The 26,160-nt window shown below is 46.8% G+C and overlaps 1 protein-coding gene across 1 annotated transcript; it reads right to left on the bottom strand.

Annotated features, from left to right (window-relative positions):
- Nucleotides 1-22,207: 22,207 nt before the first annotated feature.
- Nucleotides 22,208-25,243, bottom strand: ADRA2A (adrenoceptor alpha 2A). The gene has a single exon (XM_024204647.2). The coding sequence runs from the start codon at nt 25,241-25,243 to the stop codon at nt 23,906-23,908; it is 1,338 nt and encodes a 445-aa protein (XP_024060415.1). The 3' UTR covers nt 22,208-23,905.
- Nucleotides 25,244-26,160: the final 917 nt, after the last annotated feature.

Here is a 26,160-nt window from a genome sequence, read left to right as displayed (position 1 = left end):
GCAAGTCCCATTCGTTTCACCGACTGAGTTGTACCTGCAGATGAAGGCAGAATTCTTCCTTCTGGGGGGTTAATCAAAGCTGGGTGAAATTGGTGAGGGTGAGCTCAGGGAGTCGAAAATAGACGGAGCAAAGGAACAGACAGGCTGACTATCCGCAATGTTCTCCTATCAGCGAGGTCTATGAAACTGCTCTGCAGTTTGTGCAAACAAACTTCGGCCTCTGGGTTGTATGTGAACTTTTCATTTCAGCTCCTCAACCGAGGCTGCGTCTACACTAGGCTTATCTGACCAATGTATCCCATCAGTCCTACCTCTGGTTTAGCTATAGAGTGGGACTCTAATGTAGGCAAGATGGTGATGAGCACTGGCACTTTACCCACTCTGTCATATAGACCTACTCCTAGCCATGTTAGCTACCATCACATTCCAAACAGCTTCAGCTACCTGGCGCCTTTTCTACACTAGGATCTTTGGGTTTGTTTAGTTTGGAAAAGAGAAGACTGAGAGGGGACATGATAGCAGTTTTCAGGTATCTAAAAGGGTGTCATAAGGAGGAGGGAGAAAACTTGTTCACCTTAGCCTCTGAGGATAGAACAAGAAGCAATGGGCTTAAACTGCAGCAAGGGAGGTCTAGGTTGGACATTAGGAAAAAGTTCCTAACTGTCAGGGTGGTTAAACACTGGAATAAATTGCCTAGGGAGGTTGTGGAATCTCCATCTCTGGAGATATTTAAGAGTAGGTTAGATAAATGTCTATCAGGGATGGTCTAGACAGTATTTGGTCCTGCCATGCGGGCAGGGGACTGGACTCGATGACCTCTCGAGGTCCCTTCCAGTCCTAGAATCTATGAATCTATGAATCCCACCACTGCTACCACTGGAGGAGTGGAGCTGGGGTTTGCACTGGTTGCAAGTTTGGGGCAAAAAGTCCTATTGTAGACGGTCGGGGTTCCCTCCCCACTCTGAACTCTAGGGTACAGATGTGGGGACCTGCATGAAAGACCCCCTAAGCTTATCTCTACCAGCTTGGGTTAAAAACTTCCCCAAGGCACAAATTCTTCCTTGTCCTTGGAACAGTATCGCTGCCACTACCAAGTGAGTTAGACAAAGATTCAAGGAAAAGAACCACTTGGAGTTCCTGTTCCCCCAAAATCCCCCCAAACCCTTTCACCCCCTTTCCTGGGGAGGCTTGAGAATAATATACCAAACAAATAGGTTAACAAAGTGAGCACAGACCAGCCCTTGGGTTTTTAGGACACTAAAAACCAATCAGGTTCTTAAAAGCAGAACTTTATTATAAAGACAAAAGTAAAAGAAGCACCTCTGTAAAATCAGGATGGAAGGTAATTTTACAGGGTAATCAGATTCAAAACACAGAGGATTCCCCTCTAGGCAAAACTTTAAAGTTACAAAAAAAAACAGGAATACCTCCCTCTTAACCTAGGGGAAATTCACAAGCTAAAACAAAAGATAATCTAACGTATTTCCTTCCTATTACTTACAATTTGTAATCTTAGATGCTTAGTTCAGGTCTGGCTTTAGGAGATGTATTTTCCCTGCCCTGGTTCCTCACTGACCCAGACAGACAAACCGAAAACCTTCCCCCACAGATTTGAAAGTATCTTCTCCCCTTATTGGTCCTTTTGATCAGGTGCCAACCAGGTTATTTGAGCTTCTTAACCCTTTACAGGTAAAGGAAGGATTTTATGCTACCCATAGCTGTATGTTTATGACATAGACACACCCCTGCAACTGAAGCGACTACTTCACATAAGGCTGAAATTTAGTCTGCATAAACTAGGCAAGGCCTTGAGGTAAAATCAAAATCCACCCCTAGGCAGAGGGCCAGTAAAAGGCCTATGAACTACTGAAGTCCCAGTTAAATCCTTGGACATCAAGCTGAGCTTAAATGATGTGTCACCCTTGTTCCGGCCCTCTGCAGCGGGGTAGATTTCACCCTGTTCCCAGACCCTTGATGTTGTTTCTGCTCCTCCTATTTAAAAGAACAGGACACTAGCGAAGAGCGAATCCTCCTTCTGACGTACAAATATCAAAAGCTTATGGGAGCATCCAACGAAGAGCAGCCAAGTGAACAGCCATGCCCCAGACACTCCTACAAACACATACCCATTTGCACAAATGTCCCTGATCGGTGGGAGGAAAAAGCGGAACAGACATGGGTGAACCGAGCAGGCATTTCTAATGTTTTAGAGTGCTGGAGGCGGGGTTGAAACATTGCATCAGCCTCTAATCCAAGCACAACAAAAAAAGATTGTACACTTGTACACCCCAGTTTCCAGGAAGCTCGTTTTCTACCCTGTCTGTATCTCTTGAATAAATGCCAGATTTCTCTTTTTCGCCTGTGAGTGTATTTCATTCCTGCAGTGAGAGATTCTTCTCGCTCGGTTTATAAAATGCCAGGCTATGCTAGCCCATGCAGAATCACATTTGGTTCTCATTTTGTAACAGACATACCAGCTAATATTTTTAGAAGACGCCAGGCTGCCACATGCAAAAAATAGCCGTCTTTGCTTTATGCCATACATGATTTTTTACCAGCCTCTTTTTCCTATTTTAGTCATAATTCTGGAGCCGTTCATGGCATAAAATCCAGCGCAGAAAGTGCTGAACACCATCTCCTTGGGTTTCTGTCGCCCAAGTCTTCTTCTATGTCAGGACACAAATATGACCTTCCCATTCCTGGTATGATTTCCGCTCTGCCTATCCCCGGGAATGATTTGCCAAAGTAATTTGCAAAAGTATCTCCTATCTGGGAAATGGCTAGTTCGCATGACGTCAGCTGCGCTCCACTGAAGTCAATGCACCCACAGGGCAGCTCCCCAGGGTCTCCTGGCTGCCATAGCTAACCGCGAGGGTTGCATTTTAATCCCTCCCCAGCCATGACCATTTTAAACATGAAAGATGCTGATGAAGAGCATTTTGCAATAAAGGAACAGCTGCCAACAGGGAGCCATCTGGGGTGAAGGGTGAACGCTGCCAAGCATGGAGTGGCAGCTTTTGGCTGAGTTAATGACAGGCTCCCAAAAACCTGTTCCAGAAATTGGTTTCCCTGTCTGGCTAAGTTTTCTGCTCCACTGAAAAGCCTGGCACCGGGGCGGGGAGAGGGAGGGAGACAGATCTCTATACACCACAATGGCCACAGCGTGGCTTCTGCTAGGTAGATGTTAAGCTTGAGCCATTAAGAAGGGAGAAGTAGGTCATGAGCCCCGTGGAATGGGCACATTCTGCAGACATGCCTGGGATGGGGAGGATGTGAGGTACCTTGTATCTATGAGCAGGGGCTGGCCTAGAGTCTAGTGGGGAGCATTGCCCATATGCACCAGCTGGCCAAAATGGGGCAGAGGGCGAGACAGGACCCTGCTCCTCCCCTCTGTATTTGCCCCGGGAGCTGGTCAGGCCTGGATCAAGGAGCGAGCTGTAATCTCTGTAAGGAAGGAAAACTCCCATTCCACCATGCGCTTTAGATACAGCAGGCAGCTCGTTGCGTTGCTCTCACTACTCCTGCTATGCCTATTGCATCATGGCCACTCCAAAAGCACAGATCCCACCACGTAAGCTAAAGCAGAATCGCCATTAGCAGTATGACGCCTCTGACACACAGAGTTGAGCAGGTCTGGTTCCATCCAGCAGAGGGCAGCGATACACATCCACGCTAGCCAGTTCACAGCAATAGAGTGTTGCATTGTTAATCAGTGGTCTGTGAGCCCTGAAAATAGAGCCATGATTAACAGTCCCTTTAAAGCTTGACAGTAGCCCTGCTTAGTACGGCGGGATCAGGCAGTGCTATGAAACAGAGAGCCTAGGTCAGGCAACTACCTGGGAGCTCCTTCCCTGTAAGAGCTGAGGCCAGCCTGAAATCCAATGACTCTGTGAGGGATGAGAGAGAAGATCCCTAAGAATGCAATTGGAGCTGGTTACGCTGTGTGTCAGTGCTCCAGGCCTGAACCGAAGGACGCTGTGTCAAAGCAACCCTAGTAACTGGTGAGTGCAAACCCAAATGCCTTATGTTTGATTTACTCTCAGGCTTGCCGGCGGAGTCGCCATTTCACCCCATGAGGCTACAAGCAGGGACCAGTGTCCGTCCACATTATGTAAGGCAAACGCAACTGTGCAAGCAATGGATCTGCTGCAGCTACACCCCAGAAACTGCTGCTTTAGATGCGTCCTCCTAAAAGCTTGCTGGTGCACTGTTACAGGTGTCAAGGAGGAGAACACTCATTCAAATCAATGGAGGTAGATTCAGGACCTGTTTATGTGTGACCCAGTTCTAGCCCTAGGAGCCTCATCAGATGTGAACCCGTGCAGCGCCACCAAGTGGCTGCAGGCATTTTCCTTAATAATAATCTATAAATTTATTACTACTCTGCAGCTACGTATAGAGTCTCTCTCAATCAAAGGTGTGACCACGCCTTGCTTAAGGAACAGTTATAGTCACGAGAAGCAGCATGATCAGGTGGGCAAAGCACAGGATATGGAGTCAGCTGACCAGTTCTGACACAACTTCCTGTGTGACCTTTGGCAAGTCACTTAATCTTCCTGTGCCTCAGTTTCCTCTCAGCGTCACCCTATTGGCAGGCATGGCAAGGCCTTCCTTCATGAATGCTTCGAAAGCATTTAAACACTATTGGCTGGACAGGCCAAGTACGATTGTTAGCCTCATGCTTCGCTGGGAGACTTGTCTCAACACATGACTCAATGTGCTATGTTATGACAATCATTTTATTATTTATAACATGCACCTGCTGGAATAGTGCACAATCACTTTAATGTACAGTTTAACACCCCATAAAACAAACAATGTAAAGGTCACAGGAACTATTTTAAAGGCCAAAGGATACAGTATTACTAGAAAGGAATAGAGTCGGCCAGGATCCCCGCTAGGGGGGTGGGAAGGGATCACTACTTTTTCAGAAAGTTTTATGTAGCAAGGAAAGAACAGACAAATGCAGATGTACAAGATGGCAGGACAAGGACAACAAACTAGAATCACATCAGAGCAAAAAACTCAGTCACCTAAGCGATAAAAGGGCTGGTATTGTTAGCACACGGGTACCAGTCAGCCCAAGGCATATGGAGGAGCAGATGGTCTTGAATATAGCCAGGTATCTCCCCACTAAAGGTTTTCAGCCCAACAGGGCCACCTTAACATCAATCCATCATGTTATAGGTGGCCATTGTTAAGAAGCCAGTGTTCTGCCCACACCTCCCCCAAACACTAGCCAAGGGGAGGTTAAGTGACTTACCAAAGGTCACCCAGGAAGTTTGTGGCAGAACTAGCATGAGCGCCACTAAGCTGTCCACATGCCCGCCACAGATTTCTCCATGGCAGGGGAATCCCCAACTGCCAGTTTTGAGGCTGCTTTGTGCTGCTGGAGCTGTGCTAAGCAGCCTTTATGAGGCTAAAGATCTGGCCCCCCCTAATCTGCATCATTGTAATTTGGTCCTTTGACTGTGTCAATGACAGGGTATGGGGGTTACGGCACAGCATGGTTTTAAACTGTAAGGGACAATTCAGAGTGGGCCACTGTCTAAGCTAACACCCAGCCCCTGTTGGGCATGTCCCTTAGAGACGATGCTGGGATAAAGGGCCCTAAGAATAGGTCTTCACTGCAGAGTTAGCTCAGGTGAATGGCACCCAGGGCTGAGCAGCCGTCTTAGCCTAACGCAGATGTGATCAGCCACACTGCAAAGCCCCACCTGAGGGACCGTGTCCTCATTGGTGCTGCACTCCCCAGTGTGTGTGACAGATTTCTGGGGGCACAGCCCATGGCCCTGTGCAACCTGAGCGGCTGTGTGATACTGTCCCAGTGAATTGTGGAAGAACTTGTCTGGGCACATGGAAGGATGCAGTGAAGGTACTGGAGAACTATCAGCACTTGAGTGGTTTAGCCTACATCCACACTGCAACGTGGGTGGCTTTCCAGCCTAAGTAAAAGCCTCACCTGGGTTTTAGCCTACACCCTGGCCTGGGCCAGCTAGCCGGGATTGAAAGGCCCCTAAACTAGGCTTCTATGTGTGGATGGGAGCTGGGTTGGGGAAACACGCTGAGTAGGATTACAAGCTTATTCTGCAGTGACCATCTAGCTGAAAACACACATAGGGGAAGTCCCATTTTTAAAATTGACTTAGGCTCCCATTGACTTCCAATGAGATTTAGGTGCCCAAGCTCCCAATTTTCAAAGATATTTGGGCATCAAAAGATGCTGACAGGTGCCTAGTGGGACTTTCAAAAGCACATAAACAAGTTAGGCTCCTAACTGCCATGGAGTCCAGTCGGAGTTAGGCAAAAGCACATTTCTGCATCTCTTGGAGCTTAAACACCTTTTGAAAATCTGGCCCTAAGTGCTTACGTCACTTTTGAAAATGGGACTTTGGCTCTTAAGTCACAAAGGCACTTTTGAACATTTTAGCCTGTACTTTTTTGCTTAAAAATTCCCAACGTTGCTCCTATAGGTTCAGCTCAATGGGTGCCAGCAACGGTGGGGTCGATAGTGTGGCTAAAGCCTGGGCTTTTCACAGAGGCCTAGGGAAGCTGAGCAGCCATTGCCTATCGAAAGTCTGTGGGAATTGGGTGTGGTAATGAGCCCTGTTCCTTTAAAGGGTTTAGCTGCCCAGAGAGCAAGCTTGGGGGAGGGTGCTTCAGAAGCCCATGCTCTGAATAAAGAGGATCTCTTTCAAGCACCCTGGGCCCAGAGTGATTACAGAACACCACACAGGGCACCACGCATCCGCGGGGCTCTTTGAAAATCAGAGGCATGAGTCTTTAAATATGGTTAGACAACATGTTGGTTAAAATGCCAGTGGCTGGTCCACCCTCGGGCTCCCACTGTAGTTAGCTCCAGGGAAGTCGAACTAGTGGAAGGAATGATGGCATTTTAGACAAACTCTCTGTCTAGGTGCTCTTTTGGGGTTTCCCAAGCAAGCCCTGACCAGGCCCCAACCTGCTTGATTTATAAGTCCTGCCAGGAGCACAACCTGAGGTATTTCCTCTGCCTCTCATCTCATGGGGAAATGGAGTTGAGACATTCTATTTACAATCATCTTTTCAGGGCTTTGGAGCGGAACCCGGAGCTGGAGCGCGGAGCAGTGGAGCTGCAGGTTTTTGCCCGGAGCTGGAGCAAAGCCGGAGCACAGCTCCAAAGCCCTGCATCTTTTAATGTACACTATTGAATTTCCAATTCACCCAGGCAAATCCTCTGCTCCTTTAACCAGCTGAACACTGACACTCTCCAGATGCTGTTGCCTAGGGATTTCTTGGTTTTGGAAGCCCTTCAAACACGTATGAAGATGATATAGGTAGACGTGCAGAACAGGGCAGCATTGATGTAATTTCCCATTAAACACCATTTGTAGTTTAGATTTTATGTTTCTCTAATCCACTGGAAGGTTGTTCCAGTTAAACGGCGATGCAAAATTGTGCTTGAGCTGCAAAACCTGGGAGATGTATTTATCTGGAATAGATTAGTTACAGTACACAGAGTATCGCAGATTGGGGGATAATTCTAAATATAGTTGTTAACTGTTTCCAAAAGAAAGTGACGGATTCCGCAATCCTTATTCAAACTGAGTAGTAGCACATACACAAATAGCCCCACTGAAGCCAACAGAATAAGTGGTAGCTTCCATGAGGCCAGCAAAATCAAGCTCAGAGTCATTCGGAATCTAAGAAATGTCAGATTAGCTCAGACCTGTGGTTCATCTGGATCCAAATCCTAGCTCTGATAATGGGAACTATCAAATATTTCTGAGGATGTTTTCCTCCTCCACTAAAGCAGTTGGCTTATACGCTGAAAGATGAAGGTCTTATATATATTTTATCCTAGCTAATGTAGCTGTGGAAGCTAATGTAGCTGTGGATGTTCTTGTGACACTGCACCCCATATTTGTCATAGTAATATTATTATAATATGATTATGACATAATTATGATGTATTTTGTACAAGATAAGTCATGTGAGGTGTCATTGGAAAAGTAATGATTTGCTGAATATGCATCCGAAGAAGTGGGTATTCACCCACGAAAGCTCATGCTCCTATACGTCTGTTAGTCTATAAGGTGCCACAGGACTCTTTGCTGCTTTTGCTGAATATGATTATCCTATTTGTATGCATGTATCTTTTTGTATCTGAAGTTATAAATACTGACTATGTAGCTGTACTTCAAATGTAGTTACACCTGGGTAACGCCCACTAGGCAAGATGCTTTCAGTCTAGATAGCTGGTTGGGAAGGGCCTATTCAGGGCAATGAGCCATTAGAAAGAACAACAGGCCTTAGGAGAAGCTTATCTCCCACCTGGTGAGGCTTCCTGGGAACCCTCCGGACAGCCTATAAGTAATAGCAGCTATGACTCTACAAGGACATGTGACCAGGCCACATGATTCTGGACTCCAGCTTGGGATGTCAGTATTTTTCCACAAACCAGTCTGGGAACCAAGTTTTGAAACAAAGGGTTCCCGCATATGCTAAAGCTATATAACTGGCATCATCTGTGGTTCTTCATTCTGCACACAAGAGGTCACCTGGAAACACCTGCAGAACAAAGACTGAACTGGGGGAAGTGCTGGATCCAGGCTAAAGGGATTTTTAGCCTGTGTATGAAAGACCTGGGGATTCCAAGCTGTAAAACAAGTGCAGCTTGTCCCATAAGAATCTGTAGCCTGCCTGTCTCTTCAGCCAGGGTGAGAATTTGCTAGGTCATATCCTATCTTTCCAGTATCTTAGACTTAGTTTGTGTTTTGTTTATTTACTAGGTAAGCTGCTTTGAGTGATAATTCTCCCACTCTACTCAGCCCTGGTGATGCGTCAGCTAGACTACTCTGTCCAATTCAGGGTGCCATGCTTTAGGAAAGACATGGACAAATTGGAGGGAGTCCAGAGGAGAGCAACAAAAATGATAAAAGGTTTAGAAAACCTAACCTATGAGGACATGTTAAAAAAAACTGGGCACGTTTAGTCTCAAGAAAAAAAGATTAAAGGGGGCTTCAGTTTAGGGCTGTTATAAAGAGGACTGTGATCAGTTGTTCTCCAGGTCCACTGGAGGTAAGACAAGAAGTAATAGGCTTAATCTTCAGCAATGGTGATTTAGGTTAGATACTAGAAAAAACTTTGTAACTGTACGGGTAGTTAAGCTCTGGAATAGGCTTCCAAGGGAGGTTGTGGAATTCCCATTATTGGAGGTTTATATGAAGAGGTTGGACAAATAACTGACAGGGATATTCTAGGTTTACTTGGTTCCGCCTCACTGAAGGGGCCTGGGCTTGAGAACTTCTCGAGGTCCCATCCAGCCCTGCACTTCTGTGATTCCATAATTGGGTGTCACCTTGGGGGTTTTTTTTATTTGGAAATAGGGTCCCTAAATTCTCCCAACTGACTACCTCTGCACCTTTTGTTATTTCATTTCGTCAATGCTCAGGCTACAGCTACTCTTAAACTGCTACGCGTGCGCACGCACACACACACACACACACACCAGGTAGCTAGGTTGAAGGAAGAATTCTTCTGTCAATCTAGCGCTCTCTGCGCTGGAAGTTAGATTGGCTTAACTACGTCGCTCAGGGGGGTGGATTTTTTCACACCCCTTAGCAATGTGACTGGGTTCATGTAACTCTTTAGTGTAGACCTGGCCTAAAGCAAACGCATACTGTAATGCTAGACTTAGAAAACAGCTCCCCCACTGAATATCCTTGGCTTTGACAGGAACCCCTTATCTAGAGGTCTCATCTAGAAGTTAAGGCAAAGACCAGTGACAGCTATTGTTCCTGCTCAGTCATCTGGTACCAAGCAAACAAAACAAGGAAATAGGTGTTGCCCTAAGAAGCAATGGCAATGTCTGATGTCACAATTCGAAGGTAGGAATTCCAACAGGACTTCCCCACACGTGCCAGGCCACCACAAACAGGATGCAGGGAGGGAGCGAACTACAGCACAATTAACTTGCGCTGCATCCCACGTAAGAGCAGCTGATGGCATCACAAACGCAGAGGACTCTTTATTTCATCCCCCCCTGGAGTGTGGCCACCAGTGGGACGGAGGTGTTGGCAATAGCTCAGCCCAGTGGCAAGGCTGTTTCATCTCCCATAAACAGCGTGTATCCTTGGATCTAGACTGGAACTTCCTGAATCCTGTTACTCCTAACCTCTTCTTTCCCTCTTTCTAACCCGTGGAAGGAATTAATCTCTCCTCCCAGGGCCCCTTTCTGCTTCGATGAGGCGTTTCTCATGCAACAGCATGTCCACTGGTGATCACAGCTGACTTACTGGCTAGTCTCTAACCCCCTGCGCTTTCTGGTTCCAATCCTGCTCCCATTGAAGTCAATCGTGGGGCTCCACTGGGTGGCAATAGGAATCAGGTCCTCTATACCCCTTTCTGCAGTATACACGCAGCTATATTTGGTAACCAGGTCATGACACACTTGTCTGGCCCCCTTCTGCTTTTTCAGCCACAGTTCTTTGCGGCAGAAGGGCTGATGGACACCTTGCATCCTCACGGCTAACTTCATTATTCCTTTCCCAAGTATGCATGCCGCAGCAGCACATCAATCAGTAGCCATCGTCCGAGCATTCCGACGTCACATCCCATTGCATGCGTCATCATCGCTGTTTGGGGCGGGGACCGGTGTTTTGTTCTGTGTTTGTACAGCATCTAGCAGAATGGGGTCTTGGCCCAGGACTGAGGCTCCTCGGTGTCACGTAATACAAATCATAAATCATAATTCTGTCACATGACTCTCGGTCGTAAACATTCCATCCCCCTTTATTATTATATACACGTGGCTCCTGGAGTTAGAGATAAATGCCCCATGGACTTCAACAGCTCATCACCAATTTACATCAGCTGAGGATCTGGGCCCATAAATCCTGAACCCTTGTAAGAGAGGGTTGGCTAAAAGTTGTGCACGTCCCATTAGTCCTGTTCCCTTGTCTTCTCCCCACCAACCTGGCTGCTTGTCTCCATCAGCGGTTAGGTCTTGTCTTTTAGAGTGTAAGGTCTTTGGGGAAGGACTGTCACTTCATCTAGCATAACTGGGCTCTCCTCTGGTTGACCTGTCCCACAATATAAATGTGAGCGTGGCGAGGCGGTCCTCTTGTCAGAAGCAAGACTCCAAGGAATGAGCGGACAATGGCAAATGAGCTTCCAACGCAACCCTAGGAGAGGTCCCACCAGAGTAACATAGAGGTATAGCTTGCGATGCACTCAACTGCCTGTTCTGGCCTGGTGGATAAAGAAATAACTTCATTCCCCAGCCCTTCAATCCAGCATGCTTTGCACCCTCACTTTGACTTTTCACTCCCAACCCTGTTTTCACGTTTGTTGTCCCAAGTAATCAGTTGCTTTCTGGGCCAGCCAGAGGGCGGACTTTCAGTTTTGAGTGGCTTGTCTTTTAGATTGTAGGCTCACCCCTTCCCAGAACGCAAATAGGCCAGCACCCTTGCAGTGTAGAGCTCCCCCTGCTGGACACTCACCAGGTTGCTATGTCTGGGCCGATGTAGTCTTAAACTTCCTTTGCTCTGAGTAGGCTCCAGCACTGTCGGCTTCCTTGGTGCCACTGCCACACTTCTTGGGCTCAGGCTCTCTGTCTGTCTGATACTCCTTCATAGAAATGGGACCTCATAGCCCAGCTTCCCTAGGCCCCCAGGATAGCAACCAGAGAGCAAGCCCACCCAGGGCCCTGGGAACGTACTCAGGTTGCCAACCCATGCCACCACATCTACACTACTGTTGTTACCTGTGCTGGTTAAATGAAAGGTAGTGTGAGTAAGCCTACCCAGGCTACAATCACACGTTCACCTGCAGTGCAGGCATATACGCAGGCTCTGTGGTTTTTAAGATGCAGTGCTAACAACACCTGATCTCTTTGTTCTGCTTCTAGGAAAATTCCATTCCTCCCTGCCGAGAGGCTGGAGAAAACTGGCTTCATCTAGACTGCAGTTACTCTTTTGTTCTGCCAGGTAAGATCTATTCAGATACTGATGGTCTTTAATGAGCCACTTGTTTGTGGACAGACGTGTAGGTGCCACTACGCCACCCCGCATCTCCGTAGTCCAAGGCGCAAGAGGCACTATGCAGTAAAAGACAGCCATAGACATAAGGATTCACAGCAGATAAAATCCAGCTGGAATTCATAAGTTATACATAGAGTCTGCAAAGCATCTTAGACGTCATTCCCAAGCCTGTCAATCCAGCTTCGCCAGTGCTTTCATTCACTTGAAAAATGAATATAAATAATTGAATTAAATAAATGCCCTTTTGCTAACAATTGGACACGTATCTACTCCCGTGGGAGCTGAGTGGATTTATTTGTCACTAAAGGTTATAAATCAGTGTTGGGCTCTTATGAATAAAGGAATCTGCTGCAACATTTATACGGTTTCTGAATAATTTTTAAAAAGGAGAAGTGAGTTCCCATCTCAAAGCACATGAAACTCCCTACCAGAAATCTTGACAGATTGCTGAGCCAGCTGGGGGAATATGACAAAACCAGGGTTCCAACATTCATTCGGACTCTGAAGAAGGGGCACAACCAAATGTAAGCCCCTTTTGAATCTTCCCTCCCAACCGTTCATATGAACAATTTTTTGGTTCTTTCTTGTTAGTTGCACTAATACCCTCCAACAAAGGTATTGGCATGAGGGCAAGAGAATTCAGTCTTTAGTCCTTCATTATTTGCCTTTTTAAAAAATTTCCATCATCCAACCAGGTAGCTGAAACAATACCACGTGATTAAATGGCCCAATCAGTGACTAGGACAAGTGAACCGTTTGCAAACCAACAACCCAGAGGCTGACATTTCTAACCTGGTTGTCTAAAGTCCGGAACCTACATCAATATTTAGGCATCTCAATAGGTCTGTTTTTTCCGGGGTGCTGAACACTTCAGGTTCCCATTGATTTCCCCTGGCGTTGTGGGTGCGCGGCACTTTGGAAAATCAGGCCACTGCTAATGAGGCATCTAATGGGGTTCCAGCACTTGACTTTAGACACCTAAGTGTGAAGATTGTGGCCATTAACTCCTCAAGCAATGATGAATACCAAGAAAGCCATAAAAATCAAAGCCTGCTCAAAAGACATTTGTGAAGCGGGGTGGCGTGGGAGGGGGAGAGAAGCTAAATTTGTTGAATAATCAATTCACAATGAATAATCTGACCAGCGTTCTAATGGCTGTGACCATATTGACAAGTGAAATTCACAACAGTAAATACTGGAGGCAATTGGGGTAGATAGAGCCAATTGTAAAACACGACTGTATTCTTAGCACATAATGAATTTTGGCGCATGCCAGTTTAATCTCGGCACATTCAAGTTCCCCTGCAAGCAAACAGCTAAGGACTGATACAGTTTGTTTTTCCAGATCTAAGGACAAAGGGAATATCAACTGTCTGGTTCAAAGAGGTTTTATTAGTTGTTTTCCTCCCTAATTAAGCAATAACCACTGATGTAGAGGGCATTTCCCGGGATTAATGACTAGCAGGGAGTCATTGATGACCTGAGGTTACAGCTGAGATTAACCTTGGCTGCTCATTCATGACCCTGTATTGAGGCCATTATTGCCACTGTAAATTGAAAATGAAAGAGGGAAAAACATAAGCATGTTAATTTTTTTTTTAAAATAGGTGGTTCCATTTGAGGTGCTAGGAAAAGGCCATACGGGAGGGTCGACTCTGAAAAATGACTGTAAAAAATGTCATTGCAGAGTTGCATATCGACTATATTTTATTCTGGGCAAGTGCGCTCAGTGTATGAGAAAAAGTTCATTAGAATTAGAGCGTACATGTTTTCCACCTACCAGCACCACAAACCCAACCTGCGCTGTGACAGGCGAGCTAGGTGCCTTCTGGCGCATGCAACATTTCCAGCAATAGATTCCGCCACTGCGGCATAGTTAACAGTGCTGCTAATGAGATGTACACCAGTTTAGACTCCAGCTCTCTCTCCGGTAGCTGTGTTAGCTTGACACCGCTAGCAGGAATAAGAACTTGTTCTCATCCCTAAAGCAAATGAGAGCTGACTCAGAAGACACATGTAATTGAGCCATAGAGCACAAAGATGGCATTTTATATTGACAGTTTGCTTATTCTAACTGCACTTCCATGTCCTGTATGCTGACCAGATTGCTTGACTCATTCAGGCACCATTCTATTCCATTTATAGTCCGTATCTGCCTGCTCACTCTTAACCATTTCCTTCGAGATCCTTGACTTGTCCTGCAAAGGCGGCAATTTGCTCCCCACTCAAATGGCTGTAATTATGACTCATCCTATCTGGGTGGAGTTGTTTTAAATTCAGGATGTATCACGCTTCCAGGCCCTCTCTAAGTGCTGTGATAACTAATCCTGTGCTTACCTCTCTCCTGCCAATGCACTGCTTTCCCAGAATCAAGGCATTCTGATTTAATCCCACAATGAAGGGGTAGTGTGATTTTCCCAACCGGTGAGGAAAGGTTTCTGAGCCCCCAGCCCCGAACATGCCCAGAGCCCCGATCGCTGGCTAGGCAGCTCAGGGAACCAGGGCTCTCAGAACTTTAGGGCTGCCCCCAAGCCCTGTGACCCTAGAGAACCCAGGCTGCCAAGGATCTGGAAGCTTGAGAGCCAGGGCTTCCAGGCTCTCCACTCTCTGCCCAGAATGGAGAGGGGAGGGATAGCTCAGTGGTTTGAGCATTGGCCTGCTAAACCCAGGGTTGTGAGCTCAATCCTTGAGGGGGCCATTTAGGGATCTGGGGCAAAAATCTGTCTGGGGATTGGTCCTGCTTTGAGCAGGGGGATGGACTAGATGACCTCCTGAAGTCCCTTCCAACCCTGATATTCTATGACAGGGTTCATTAGAAACCTGCCTGGTTTCCATCTAAATCAACATGTTGCTGCAGACTGTCTCTGCTGGGAAATACTCATTCATCAAAAATTCCAACCGGCTCTGATGAGAACTCAGGAGCCTTCATATTTCCTGGGCCTGTGTCCAAACAGCATCCCCACCCCCCACACTTTTCTCTCTTAAAATGATAGCCGATAAAGCCCTGGAAAACATACCACAAAGATGAAGCCTTCCCTGACAAGGGGATAGGGTAGGTGACCCAACACATTCTTACCATCGCCAATGGGAAACAACAACTTTCATAACAGACAGCTAGCACTCACATTTAGCGGTGGGGTGGTTAGTTCACCTTTAAATGTTCTACTGACCTGCTGTTTCTTTAAGAGGGGGAATCTAACAACACCAGCCACGCTGGATGTACCTGCAAGCTGGCTGAGGTGGAAGACGCACGTATATTCACCTATTTTTTAAACTGAACATTGGTGTAGATCAGGGGTTCTCAAACTTCATTGCACCGCGACCCCTTTCTGACAACAAAAATTACTTCACGACCCCAGGATGGAAGCCTAAGCCTGCCCGAGCCCCACTGCCCTGGGGGGAAAAGGCGGGGAAACCCAAGCCCCACCACTCTGGCCAGGAGGGCCAAAGCTGAAGCCCTCAGCCCACTTTGGGGTCCCAACCCACTGTTTGAGAACCACTGGTGTAGATAAACATATCCCTGCCATAAAATGCACCTGGGTTCCTCCAAGAATACGAGGAGCTGGAGACCCCCCAGTTGAGGAGGAGAGGGGAATTTATGCTGTTTGTCTGCTGTATAGTTCCTGGTTTGGGAATGTCTCTTGCTGCTTTGTTAGGATTGAGCCTGTTCAAATAGGCTTGTGTTCAGTGTGCATGTGTCATGTCTAACCTGCCTCAGCATACCTCACATCTGCATTTTGCACTCGTACTAGGCCCAAAGGCTCTGATGTTCAAAGGTATTTAGGTGCCTCACTCCCATTGAAGTCCGTGAGAGTTAGGTATCTAAATACTGTTGAGGTGCCACAGTGCCTATATGCCACACCGCTTTTCATTTCTGAAAGCTAGTTATAGCAGGAATAAAGCCCCATGAAACTGAGGTCATAGAAAAAGGTATTACACTAAAGGAATCAATCCCACAGTATTTTAACCTTCCAGCATAGATCACGTTCTGGGGTCGCACATTTGAGTCCTGGGAGGTGTGGGCCTCTGAGAATACGCGCCACTGACAGCCACATCCGCAGGCATATCCTGGCGCATGGAATTGTAAGGATTGCAGCATTCACTGCTGTGGAGACAACGGCTCCTATTATATTTCAGAGCAAAACCAGTGACCTCTAGGGAGCATTGTGTAGATATTCAAATGCGGTTATGCTGAAAAAAAGTCTCTTTTGTATGTAAAAATGGCACCGGAGCCCAGAACCTCAAAGGTATTCAGGTGCCTAATGCACGTTGAAATCAATGGGCGCTAGACACATGACACCTTTGAGATTCTGGGCCCGGTGTATTCCTCTGTGTATTCAGAGTCAGATCTTCTTTACTAATTAAAAATTAGGATCTAGCCCTATAGGGTACACTTACACCACTATAAAAGCTGGTCTGGGTCAGCTGTCTCAGGTTCGTGGCGCTCAGGCTGAGGGGCTATAAAACTGCAGTGTAGACGTTCGGGCTGAGGCTGGAGCCCGAGCTCTGAAACCCCGTAAGGATGGGGATAATGAGGCAGACCTCATTTGTAAAGCCCTTTAGGATCTAGAGCTGAATAGCTAGGAATTATTATTACCTGCAATTTTTCTTAGACCTGTGGGCCTATGAACTGAGAGAAGCTAGGTTTGTGCTGAGGCTAGATTGCAAAATTACCCACTCTGAGACGAAAGGAAAATAATCTATTATATTTGCAAAATGTGGGGCACCCCATTTTCCTGTCCAATATTTGTGTCACGAAAAATAATCCAGCCTCACACAGAAACACCGATGTTTATGGTTTTCCCCGCGATCATGAATTCAGGGATCATTTCAGCTATAGGGCCAGATCCTGAGCGGGTGTATTTCAACAGAGTCATGCTGATTTACATCAGCTGAGATCTAGTCCTATAAATTTCTGCCAGGAGTGAACTATTCTGGAATTTAAATCAATTGTCCTAGCGCTAAACACTTACAGAGACATAAGAAGTCAGCACTTGGTGTTTTAGTTCCTAAAGTTCAATGAATTCATCAGAACAATTGGCTACTGTCTCCAATATGTTCTCATATATATATATATATATATATTTCTTAACCAGCAAGGTTTTTTCAATAATGCATGGAGGTTTTCAGTGTCAAGCAAACGCACTGCAAAACACGCAGCTTGCAAATGAATGCAGTACAGCCTTGAGCATGAATTGTTTTATCACAGATGCTCACCCCATGGTGGGAAGTCTTTATGGAAAGCAAAAAAAAAAAAAAACACATGGTCTGACAAACCATAACAGTTTAAAATGACACAGGAGTGAATCTTTCATGTAAGAAATAAGACGATTTAAAACAAACATTTATAAAATGATGGGCGTGAACTCCAGCTCTTTTTTGCAAAGGAATACAAAGCTACTTTTGCAGATTTAGTTCCCAGATCTGTATTTTGACCATATGAGCCAAATTCTGAAGGATTTAGTGTCTTGCAAAGCCAGCAGGGACCATTAGATCATCTAATCTGACCTCCTATATAACACAGGCCAAAGAATTTCAACCAGTTACTCTTGAATTGAGCCCAGTGAATTGTGTTTGGCTAAAGCATATTTTCCAGCAAGGCATCCAGTCTTGCTTTGAAGACCTCAAGAGATGAAGATTCCACCACTTCCTCTGATAGTTTGTTCCAATGGTTAATCACCCTCACTGTTTAAAAAAAAAATGTGCCTTATTTCTAATTTTAATTTGTCAACCATGGGTTCTTTTTATGCCTTTCTAGGGTAGGTTAAAGGGCCCTTCAGTAACTGGTATTTTCTTCCCAGGAAGGTTCTTATATAAGCAACAGAGATGTTGAGGGAGGGGATGTTAATTCGCATTTTCCTAAGTAAGGAGCTAGTGATTTGGCCTTGTATTAATTACAAAGAACGGGCAAAGAACCAGTCCAGAGCCAATTAGAAAGGGAAACCAAATGCTGAACTCTCTTAATACTGGCAAAACTCCCATTGATTCCAGTAGGAGTTTTGCTTAAGTAATGACTAAGGCCCAATTCCTCAAAGATATTTAGGGGCCTAACTCCCATTGAAAGTGATGTCAACAAACTCTGGCTATTTCACACCAAAAAGTGGGGAGAGGGCATAGAATCATGCATAGGGTATATTCTCTCCCATTGAAATCAATGGGAGTTAGGTCCCTAAACACTACTCAGGGGGGAGGGATAGCTCAGTGGTTTGAACATTGGCCTGCTAACCCCAGCATTGTGAGTTCAATTCTCAAGGGGGCCATTTAGGGCAAAAATCTGTCTGGGGATTGGTCCTGCCTTGAGTAAGGGGTTGGACTAGATCTTCTCAGAGCTGGCCTAGAGATGGGTCAGAACCAGAAACTCAGATCTAAATGCACCCAAGTTTTAGAAAAGTTTTGACCTAGATCCACTGTTTGCAGCTGGGAGCCATCTCTAAATCAGACCCAGCCATGGGTGAACCTCAGAGTGTCTGTTTCAGTTTAGAAGCCAGACGTTGGGGTGCCTGGCTGAGGCTGAAGTATCTAAAGCAAAGGCGGTGTGCAAAACTTTGCTGGGCAGTTGACAGCAAAGGCTTCCAGAGATTTCTAACTGAGCTAGCCTCAGCACAGGAGGAATCTTTGGGGGTAGAGGGCATCAGTGTCAGAGCCAAGACGGTGTGTTGGAACTGTAGAGATGCTTGGAAATGAAATAGAATGGAGGAGAAGCTAACTGACCCCTTTGTGGCACCTCGAAGCTGAGGCTTGAGATGTAACTTTGTTGGGACAGAGATTCTGATTTTATTTCCCTACTGGTTTGTCCAGCTGAGCCTTTGCCATTTTAAGCGGCTAATTACCCTGACTTTGGTTGACCCCCGTGGTTCACTTCACAGCACAAATACAAACAGAGAGAAAATAAAAAGGAGAGCTGTTCAGGCCGCTGAAGCAATGGGGCCAAAGGTGCCAGGTCTCAACAGTTAGGTGTTGTGTTGCCAAAAACCACCCAGACGTTTGGTCTCATTGAAATCAATGGGAATTGTGCCATCGATTTCAATGAGATCCGAATTTGGCCTGTTTACTGCCACAGGACGCAAGGGGGAGGTACAGAGGTCAGTACTTAGCCCAGGTTTCATCATCATTACAGCCCTTGTGAGTTGTTTGAGTACTGGACAGGGGGGAATCGTCAGCCAACTCACTTCTCTATTTTCTCCACTCCTACAGCTTGTAAACATCCAAAGCAATTTCAGCTACAAATATTTAACCCAGGCATCCCAAAGAAGTTATTAGAAGCCAGCTAAGAAGTGTCCTTTCCAATAGAAACAATGGCACAGCTCCGGCAGCAGCACGTCTGCCAAGGCGCCTGCTGTAATAAAGAAGTCATCTCTGCAGACTTTGAACTTTCCAAGTGCCAAATGAACAGTAAAAGCAAAAGCTTTATTCTCACAAAAACCTTTCTCCTCCCCCCGAGCAGCCACCAAACTCAGAGGGACCCGCTTGGGGCACTGGGCCCAGCAGCCTCCACGTGGGAAACAACTGCAGCAACCAGGAGGAACGTGCATCTTCCCCCACCCTCAGAGAGCATGGCTGATGGGTGGCGTGTGCCACTACAGAACCTCTGCCCTTGTGGGTGGACTTCTCTCTGCCTGGGAGCTACAGGCACCACCTGTGCAGTAAACAGGGCCAAAACTGACTCTTATTCTGTCCTTTTATCTAAAAATCTTGGCGGAGCTGACCATACTATTTCCCAGTGCTTCTCCTACATTTACACAGCTCATCGCCTCCCGAAAGATCCCAAAGCATCCCTCGTACGGCCACACCCCTGCTGAAATCGGTGAAAATCTGAGCGTATGGAATGCAGGACCAGCACCACACCCACCCACACGGACAAAGATTGGGCTGGATGAATCACGGGTCTTCTCCAGGGTAGCAATTGCCACATTCCTGCTGGAGGAACTTATCACATGGCATCTCTCCGAACAGTCCTGGACACTAGCACCTGACAACATTGCAAGGCCTGTTTCTCTGACAGCACCAACCCCACCTGCTGCTTGAGACAGTGGGTATGTCTACACTGAATCACAGGGTACGTCCCGCTCTCCTCCTCGGGCAAAGCAATGACATGCGGCCTCTTACCCAGGGCTCACCATGATTTAAACCTTCTCTGCTGTTGATTAGCAGACACGGGGTGTGATTGCAGCACTAACTGGCATACCTGAGCTAATCTTAGCTGGCTCGGGTACCAACTAGTGAAGCTGTGACAGCAGAGCCTTCAGTGTGGGCTGTACAAACCCCCATGGGACCCCAGGGAATTACTCACAGAGCTGGCCTGCCTCAAAGTCCATGCTGCTGCAGCTGCCCTGGTCCAGAACCCACATTCACAGCCCTAACCAATTGCTATCGCTGGTCACCACCTTGGTTGCCTCTGGGTCGTATTATTTAGGGAAGGGAAGATAAAAGGCGATCAGGGTTATCAGAGCAGTGGGGCAAACTATGTCAAGGCCCCCCGCAACTTCTCCAGCTCCCAGGAAGTGCTGTAGCATCTCAACCAAGGCCATTCTGGGCAGGCTCAATAGCTGTGCCCAGCCAGCGATTTTGTTTGCCTGACAGCCCTGGAAATGCCCTTTCCCCCTGGGATGAGAAGGTTCATAGTGGGGAAGCTGATATCTCCCATATAAAAGGAACAGTAGATGCTACAGCAGTTCAATAACATCAGGACAGGGTTTTGATCACTGGGATTTTCATTTTACACAGGACTTTTGCAGGCATCAGTGCTGCCTGTTTTCTCCCTGGATCCACACCCCCATATCATTGGCACACCTACCTCTCCTTATTCCTTCTCCATTGCTCCACTTCCTTCCCTCTGTCTCTCAAGAGATTCACCTTACACGGACAGTGGGGCATTAAGAATTTGAAAATTGCACTTCAGCTCTTCCTCTCTCCAGCTTTATTCCCGTTTGGAGGCTTACCAAGGAAAATCGAGTCTTCACCTGGCTGAGGGAGCTGCGTTACCTAGAGCTTTGGGGGCCTGCTGCTAATCAGTGATTCATTCACAAAGCCATGTTAGCCACTCTACGTTCTTTTGTTTGCTTATCTTATTTTTATAAAACAAACTATGAAGCCAAGTTAGGAATGATTTGGGGGTTCCTATACAGAAGTGTGCTGCACCCAAACTCCAGCTGATAGCAATGGAAGCTGTAGCTGTTCAACACCTCTGAAAACCAGGCTCCTTTTGGAAGGCTCAGGTTGAGCACCCAAAAACAGACACTGAAATCAGTAGCCACTTTTCAAATTGTCAATTTTGAGGACCCCTGATGCTGCAAACACTTATGCACATCTTTAACTATAAGCAGGTGAGTAGCCCCATTGACTCCATGTGAGCAAAGCAAAGTACATGCGTAAGTCTTTGCCAGATTGGTGCCTTAAGGCACCAATCGCTTTGGGGCAGAGATTGTGCAAGGTGCTGTACAAACATAAATGACAATGCTTAATTCTGATTGAGTTCTCTAAGTGTTACTGTGATACAGATAATAACTTAACAACATCATGTTAAACCAGGGAAAGATGTTCTTTCATTTTTTTCTTGACTCTGGGAAAAGGTCAAGGTTTACGAGAGTCACTTTTATAGGCACATCAGCCTGCTCCCAAGAGACTTGAAACAAACAAACAAAATCTCTTTAGGAAGAGTGGCTGTTGTCTTTTATAACATGAAATGCAATTCAGCTAAACCCAACAGTTATAATCTCCTGGTCTTATTTCTAGTTGCGTTTATGACCTAATTATTTAGCATCCTGGCTGTTGTTTGTAAATACTGCACCACACAGATATTGCTACTGAGAGGGGAAAAGGTATTGATAAGCTAACCAAGCAAATCTCACAGTGTAACCCTAAATCCAGTTCTTTAAGAAGCACATGAATGCTCAGACTGTGGCATGAGAAAAGAAAGCAGCGTATCAAGGATTCATTATGTCACTGCACACTGAACTAAACCATTGTTTAGCATTAGGTATAGCAATGCCTTTTGGAAAACACACGGGACTCTTCCGCTGACACCATTTACGGCGCCTAAGCCTGCAGCTGATGTCGAGTTTTGAAACTTGTGAACTGTTGAAAGTACTGATAACAGAATATTCCTTCAAGTTTATTTCACATGTAATCTGTAAACTTTTTTATTTAATAAAAATCCATTATAGCAACTGCTGCCAACTTTTTTATTTTTAAAAGGTAAAGGAAAGCGCTCTTTTTTCCTCACCTCTCAAGGATTCAGCTTTGAAAACTTATGTGGATGTAAACATTGGTGTCCAACTCCCATAATTCACCATGGGACCTTTGGAGTTACATACATCAAAAACAAGAGTAAAAGGAATAGAACACTCTTGGAAATAAAAAGCTCTCTCTCTTTCTCCTTTAAGTCTGCTACTGTACATTTGACAGCTGCTGTCCAGTCAAATTCAGTTTACAATGGAGTGATTTAAACAAACGTTTCGTCTTCCACATCATTTCTGTGACCTGTCAGTATTTAAACGAAGCTGTTGTTATAATGTTAAAAGGTTTCCCCATCGTTTATTGTGAATGGCAAAGAAGTTTTTCCTTTTTAATATTCTTCAGGAAGTTTTCCTCATGGCACGAGGATGTTAGATTTGTTGTTTATAATAGATACTTCTGAAAAGGTGGTATTTTAATATTAACTCTTTCTTTCCCTTTCCAACATAATGATATTTACACTTTTTTTTTAAAGTATAATTACACTATAAAATATAGGAGAAACTGTATGTAAGTTTCTCCTGTTTTAAAGAGTTGTCCTGTATAAGATTCAGATCAAAAACAGACCGTTCACCAGTCTCCACTGAAGATGAAACTAGAAAATTAAAAACTTAAATCTTATCAGGTTACTCAAAAAGGCAGAATTGCTTTGGTGCATGAAACCTGGTTTCTTGTGCAGGAAACCCAGCAGGAATTAAAATGTCAAAAATCAATACAAATCAGATAACATGATATATGTAACCCTGATATTTACTTTAAAATGTTATCTATTTACAATCAGGGGTGGAGAAAACAAGTTAGCATTGAACAGATTTCTGTGCTGTAAGGTAAGGGGATATTACTTTCTATTAACTCTTTAAGAACTTGATTGGTCTCGAGCATCACATTGCAAGCAAAATGAGCTCATTGTTCTCAATCTTTTGGATCATTTCTGATTGCATTGTGAAACTGTTAGTCTTTTTATTTTTTTCCCCCCCAGTTAGCAGAAAGAGGAATGTTACCTTTTCAGCAATACTAAATAACAGAGAGCAAAAAAGGAAACAGAATCAGGTACATAAAAAAAAATCCTCCAATATGGTTAAGTCTGCACTTACAAGCGTTACGGCCCAAAATCCAATAGCACATTGGAAATCTTGGTAATACTATCAAACCACAAGGTTGAGGAGATGGCTCCAATTGTTTTTATGCTTCAAGTTGTCAAGACTATTTAAAGCATTCTGAGTTTCAAAGCTGACTGCCTTACAAAAATTAAGACAGAGATCTCAGGGATGGAACACTGTATTTTTACAAGGAGTTTAAAGTTAATTACACATCCAAAAAAAATAGCTCATGTGGGCCTGTATATTTTCTCTTTGTTGTTGATTTCTGAATTTCATTTAAGTTTTTAAAGAGTCAAGCTTATAAGTCATGAACCCATCCAAAGCCAGAAATGATCCACTCGCAAACCCAAATGCTGAGGCTGTGTGTTTCCTTTGCTTGCTTTGTTGTTGCTTGGTGTTTTAATAGTTTCATCTCCGTTTTTAAAGGGGTCCCACCTGCACGTCAGAGGAAACTATTCACTTGCAAATCCAGCCCAAGGCAGCTGTGCAACACCCTCACACGGTAGAGCCTTTAGTCACCAGTCATGCTGACAGGGAAGGGTCTGCTCATCAAACAATCCTTTTCCTTTCTATCCTGCAGAGGATCTTTTTGAAGGCCCTCCTGAAGTCCTGGTTGAAGATGGTGTAGATGACAGGGTTCAGAGAGCTGTTGCAGTAACCAAACCAGAAGAAGAACTTGAAGAGGGGGAGAGGCACGGAGCAGCTCTTGCAGACAGCGGTGAGTGTGTAGGTGAAGAAAAAGGGAAACCAGCATACGACGAAGACCCCGATCACCACCGCCAGCACAAAGGTAAAGCGCTTCTCCCGGTTCTGCCTGCCCCTCCAGCGGGACGCTTTGGCATTCCTCTCCTCCTCCATCCTCCTGGGCAAGCTGTCTCCAGGCTTGATCTGGCTCAATTTGGTCTTGCCCTTGCATCTCTGGGGCCTCCCCTGCTTCCTGCATTGGTGGTTCTCATTGTGCTCTGAGGAGGAAGTCTCCTCCATGTCTATGCCATTTAGCTCCCTCTCCTGCCCTCCTTCCCCTCCTCCCTCCGTCCCCTTCTCCCCATTGAGCTTGGCTGCTGCTGGCAGCTCCTCCTTGTCGGCCAAGCCATTTTGCCTCTTATTGGGGTGTTCTCCTCTCTTGCTGGGGGGCACCCGGGTTCGCCTCTTGGCAATCTGATAGATACGTATATAGACCAGGATCATGATGAGGCAGGGGGCGAAGAAGGAGCCAATGCAGGAGGAGATGATGTACCACTTCTCATCGTTGATCTTGCACCCACCTGCCCGCTTGTCAGCCTGCTGCCCGTTCTTCTTCTCGATGGAGATGAGGGGCGGGAATGAGATGACAGCCGAGATGACCCAGACGATGAAGATGATGCACTTGATGCGGCGCGGTGTGCGCTTGAGGTTATACTCGATGGCCTGGGTGATGGACCAGTAGCGGTCCAGGCTGATGGCGCACAGATGCACGATGGAGGAGGTGCAGAACAGCACGTCCAAGGCCAGGTAGATCTCGCACCAGACCTTGCCAAAGTACCAGTAGTCCATCACCTCGTTGGCCAGCGAGAAAGGGATGACCAGCGTGGCCACCAGGATGTCCGCTGAGGCCAGGGAGACCAGGAAGAGGTTCTGGGGAGCCTTGAGCCCACGGCTGGTGAAGACGGCGATGATGACCAGCACGTTGCCGAAGATGGTGAAGAGCATGAGCAGCCCCGCCAGGCTGATGAGGGTGACAGTGGTGTGGAGAGGGTAAGGTGTACCTCCTCTCGACCCGGCCTCGCTCTCATTCAGGCTCCCGTTGCTGCCAGGAGGCGGGTAACCCTCCTCTTCCAGCTGGTGCTGGTACTCCATGGACGAGAAGAAGCGCCCCCTCTCCGTGAACGGGTTCTCCAGGTTAAACATCAACCCCAGCTGCCCTGCTCCCTGCTAGGAGTCACCCCGAAAGTCAAGGGCCGGCTGGTGCACCTGGCAGGTCTGTAGCCTCCTGCCAGCGGAGCGAGTGGCAAAGCTTAATTCAATCACCAGCCGCCTCTCGCTCCCATGACTTCTGTTTACTAGAGCGACAGAAGCAGCGGGGGGAGGGAAGGGCAGCGTCTCTGTCCTTTGTTTTGTTTGGGTCTTTTATAAGCAGCTGATCCTCCCTCCCCGTGTCGAAGGCTACTTCATTTCCAGCCGGCTTGCGGGGTGGGGGGGGGGACAGATGATTTCCCCCCACGCTCCACGCCCAGAGCAGGTTCTGCACGGCTGGTGACTGTTCAAGGCTCCGAAATAAAGTTCATCTTACCTGTGCAGAGAGGGCAGGCGGGGAAGGGTCCGACATGTTAATCAAAGGGTCCAGCTAAGGGGGCGGGCGATGGGGGGATTGTCCAGGTGGAAGCGATTGGCTGGATCGTCCCCCCCCCCCGGGTCCAGCAGGAAAGCAAATCCGAGGCAATCAAACGGGCTGGGTCCGCACAGCAAGGAGGGGACACAACTTGGCGGGGGGTCTGGCCGGTGTCCCTGTCGCTCTCGCAGGAGCTGGTCCCTCCGGCTGCGGGCGGCTCGGAGCAGCAGCAGCAGCCGTCGCTTGCCGGAGCCCGGGCAGTTCGGAGCGGCGCTGAGCTGGAGCCTGAGCGTGCGGGGGTCTGGAGCCGCGTCTGCCGCCGCCGCCGCCGCTCTGCCTCCCTCGCCGCGGACTCGCTTTATAGCCCCAGGATCAATCCGGTGCTGCTGAGCAGCCGGCGTCAGCCCCACGTGGGAAACTGCCCTCCCCGCGCGGGTACACACAGGCCGCCCTGGTCACCACACCCCCCCCCCCCCCCCCCCCCCCCCCCCCCCCC

This window comes from Terrapene carolina, unplaced genomic scaffold, assembly GCF_002925995.2.
Source record: "Terrapene carolina triunguis isolate 2854851 unplaced genomic scaffold, T_m_triunguis-2.0 Scaffold95, whole genome shotgun sequence".
NCBI lineage: Eukaryota > Metazoa > Chordata > Testudines > Emydidae > Terrapene > Terrapene triunguis.
The sequence above is the reverse complement of the archived record's forward strand: the minus strand, read 5'-3'. Positions and strand labels throughout refer to the sequence as shown.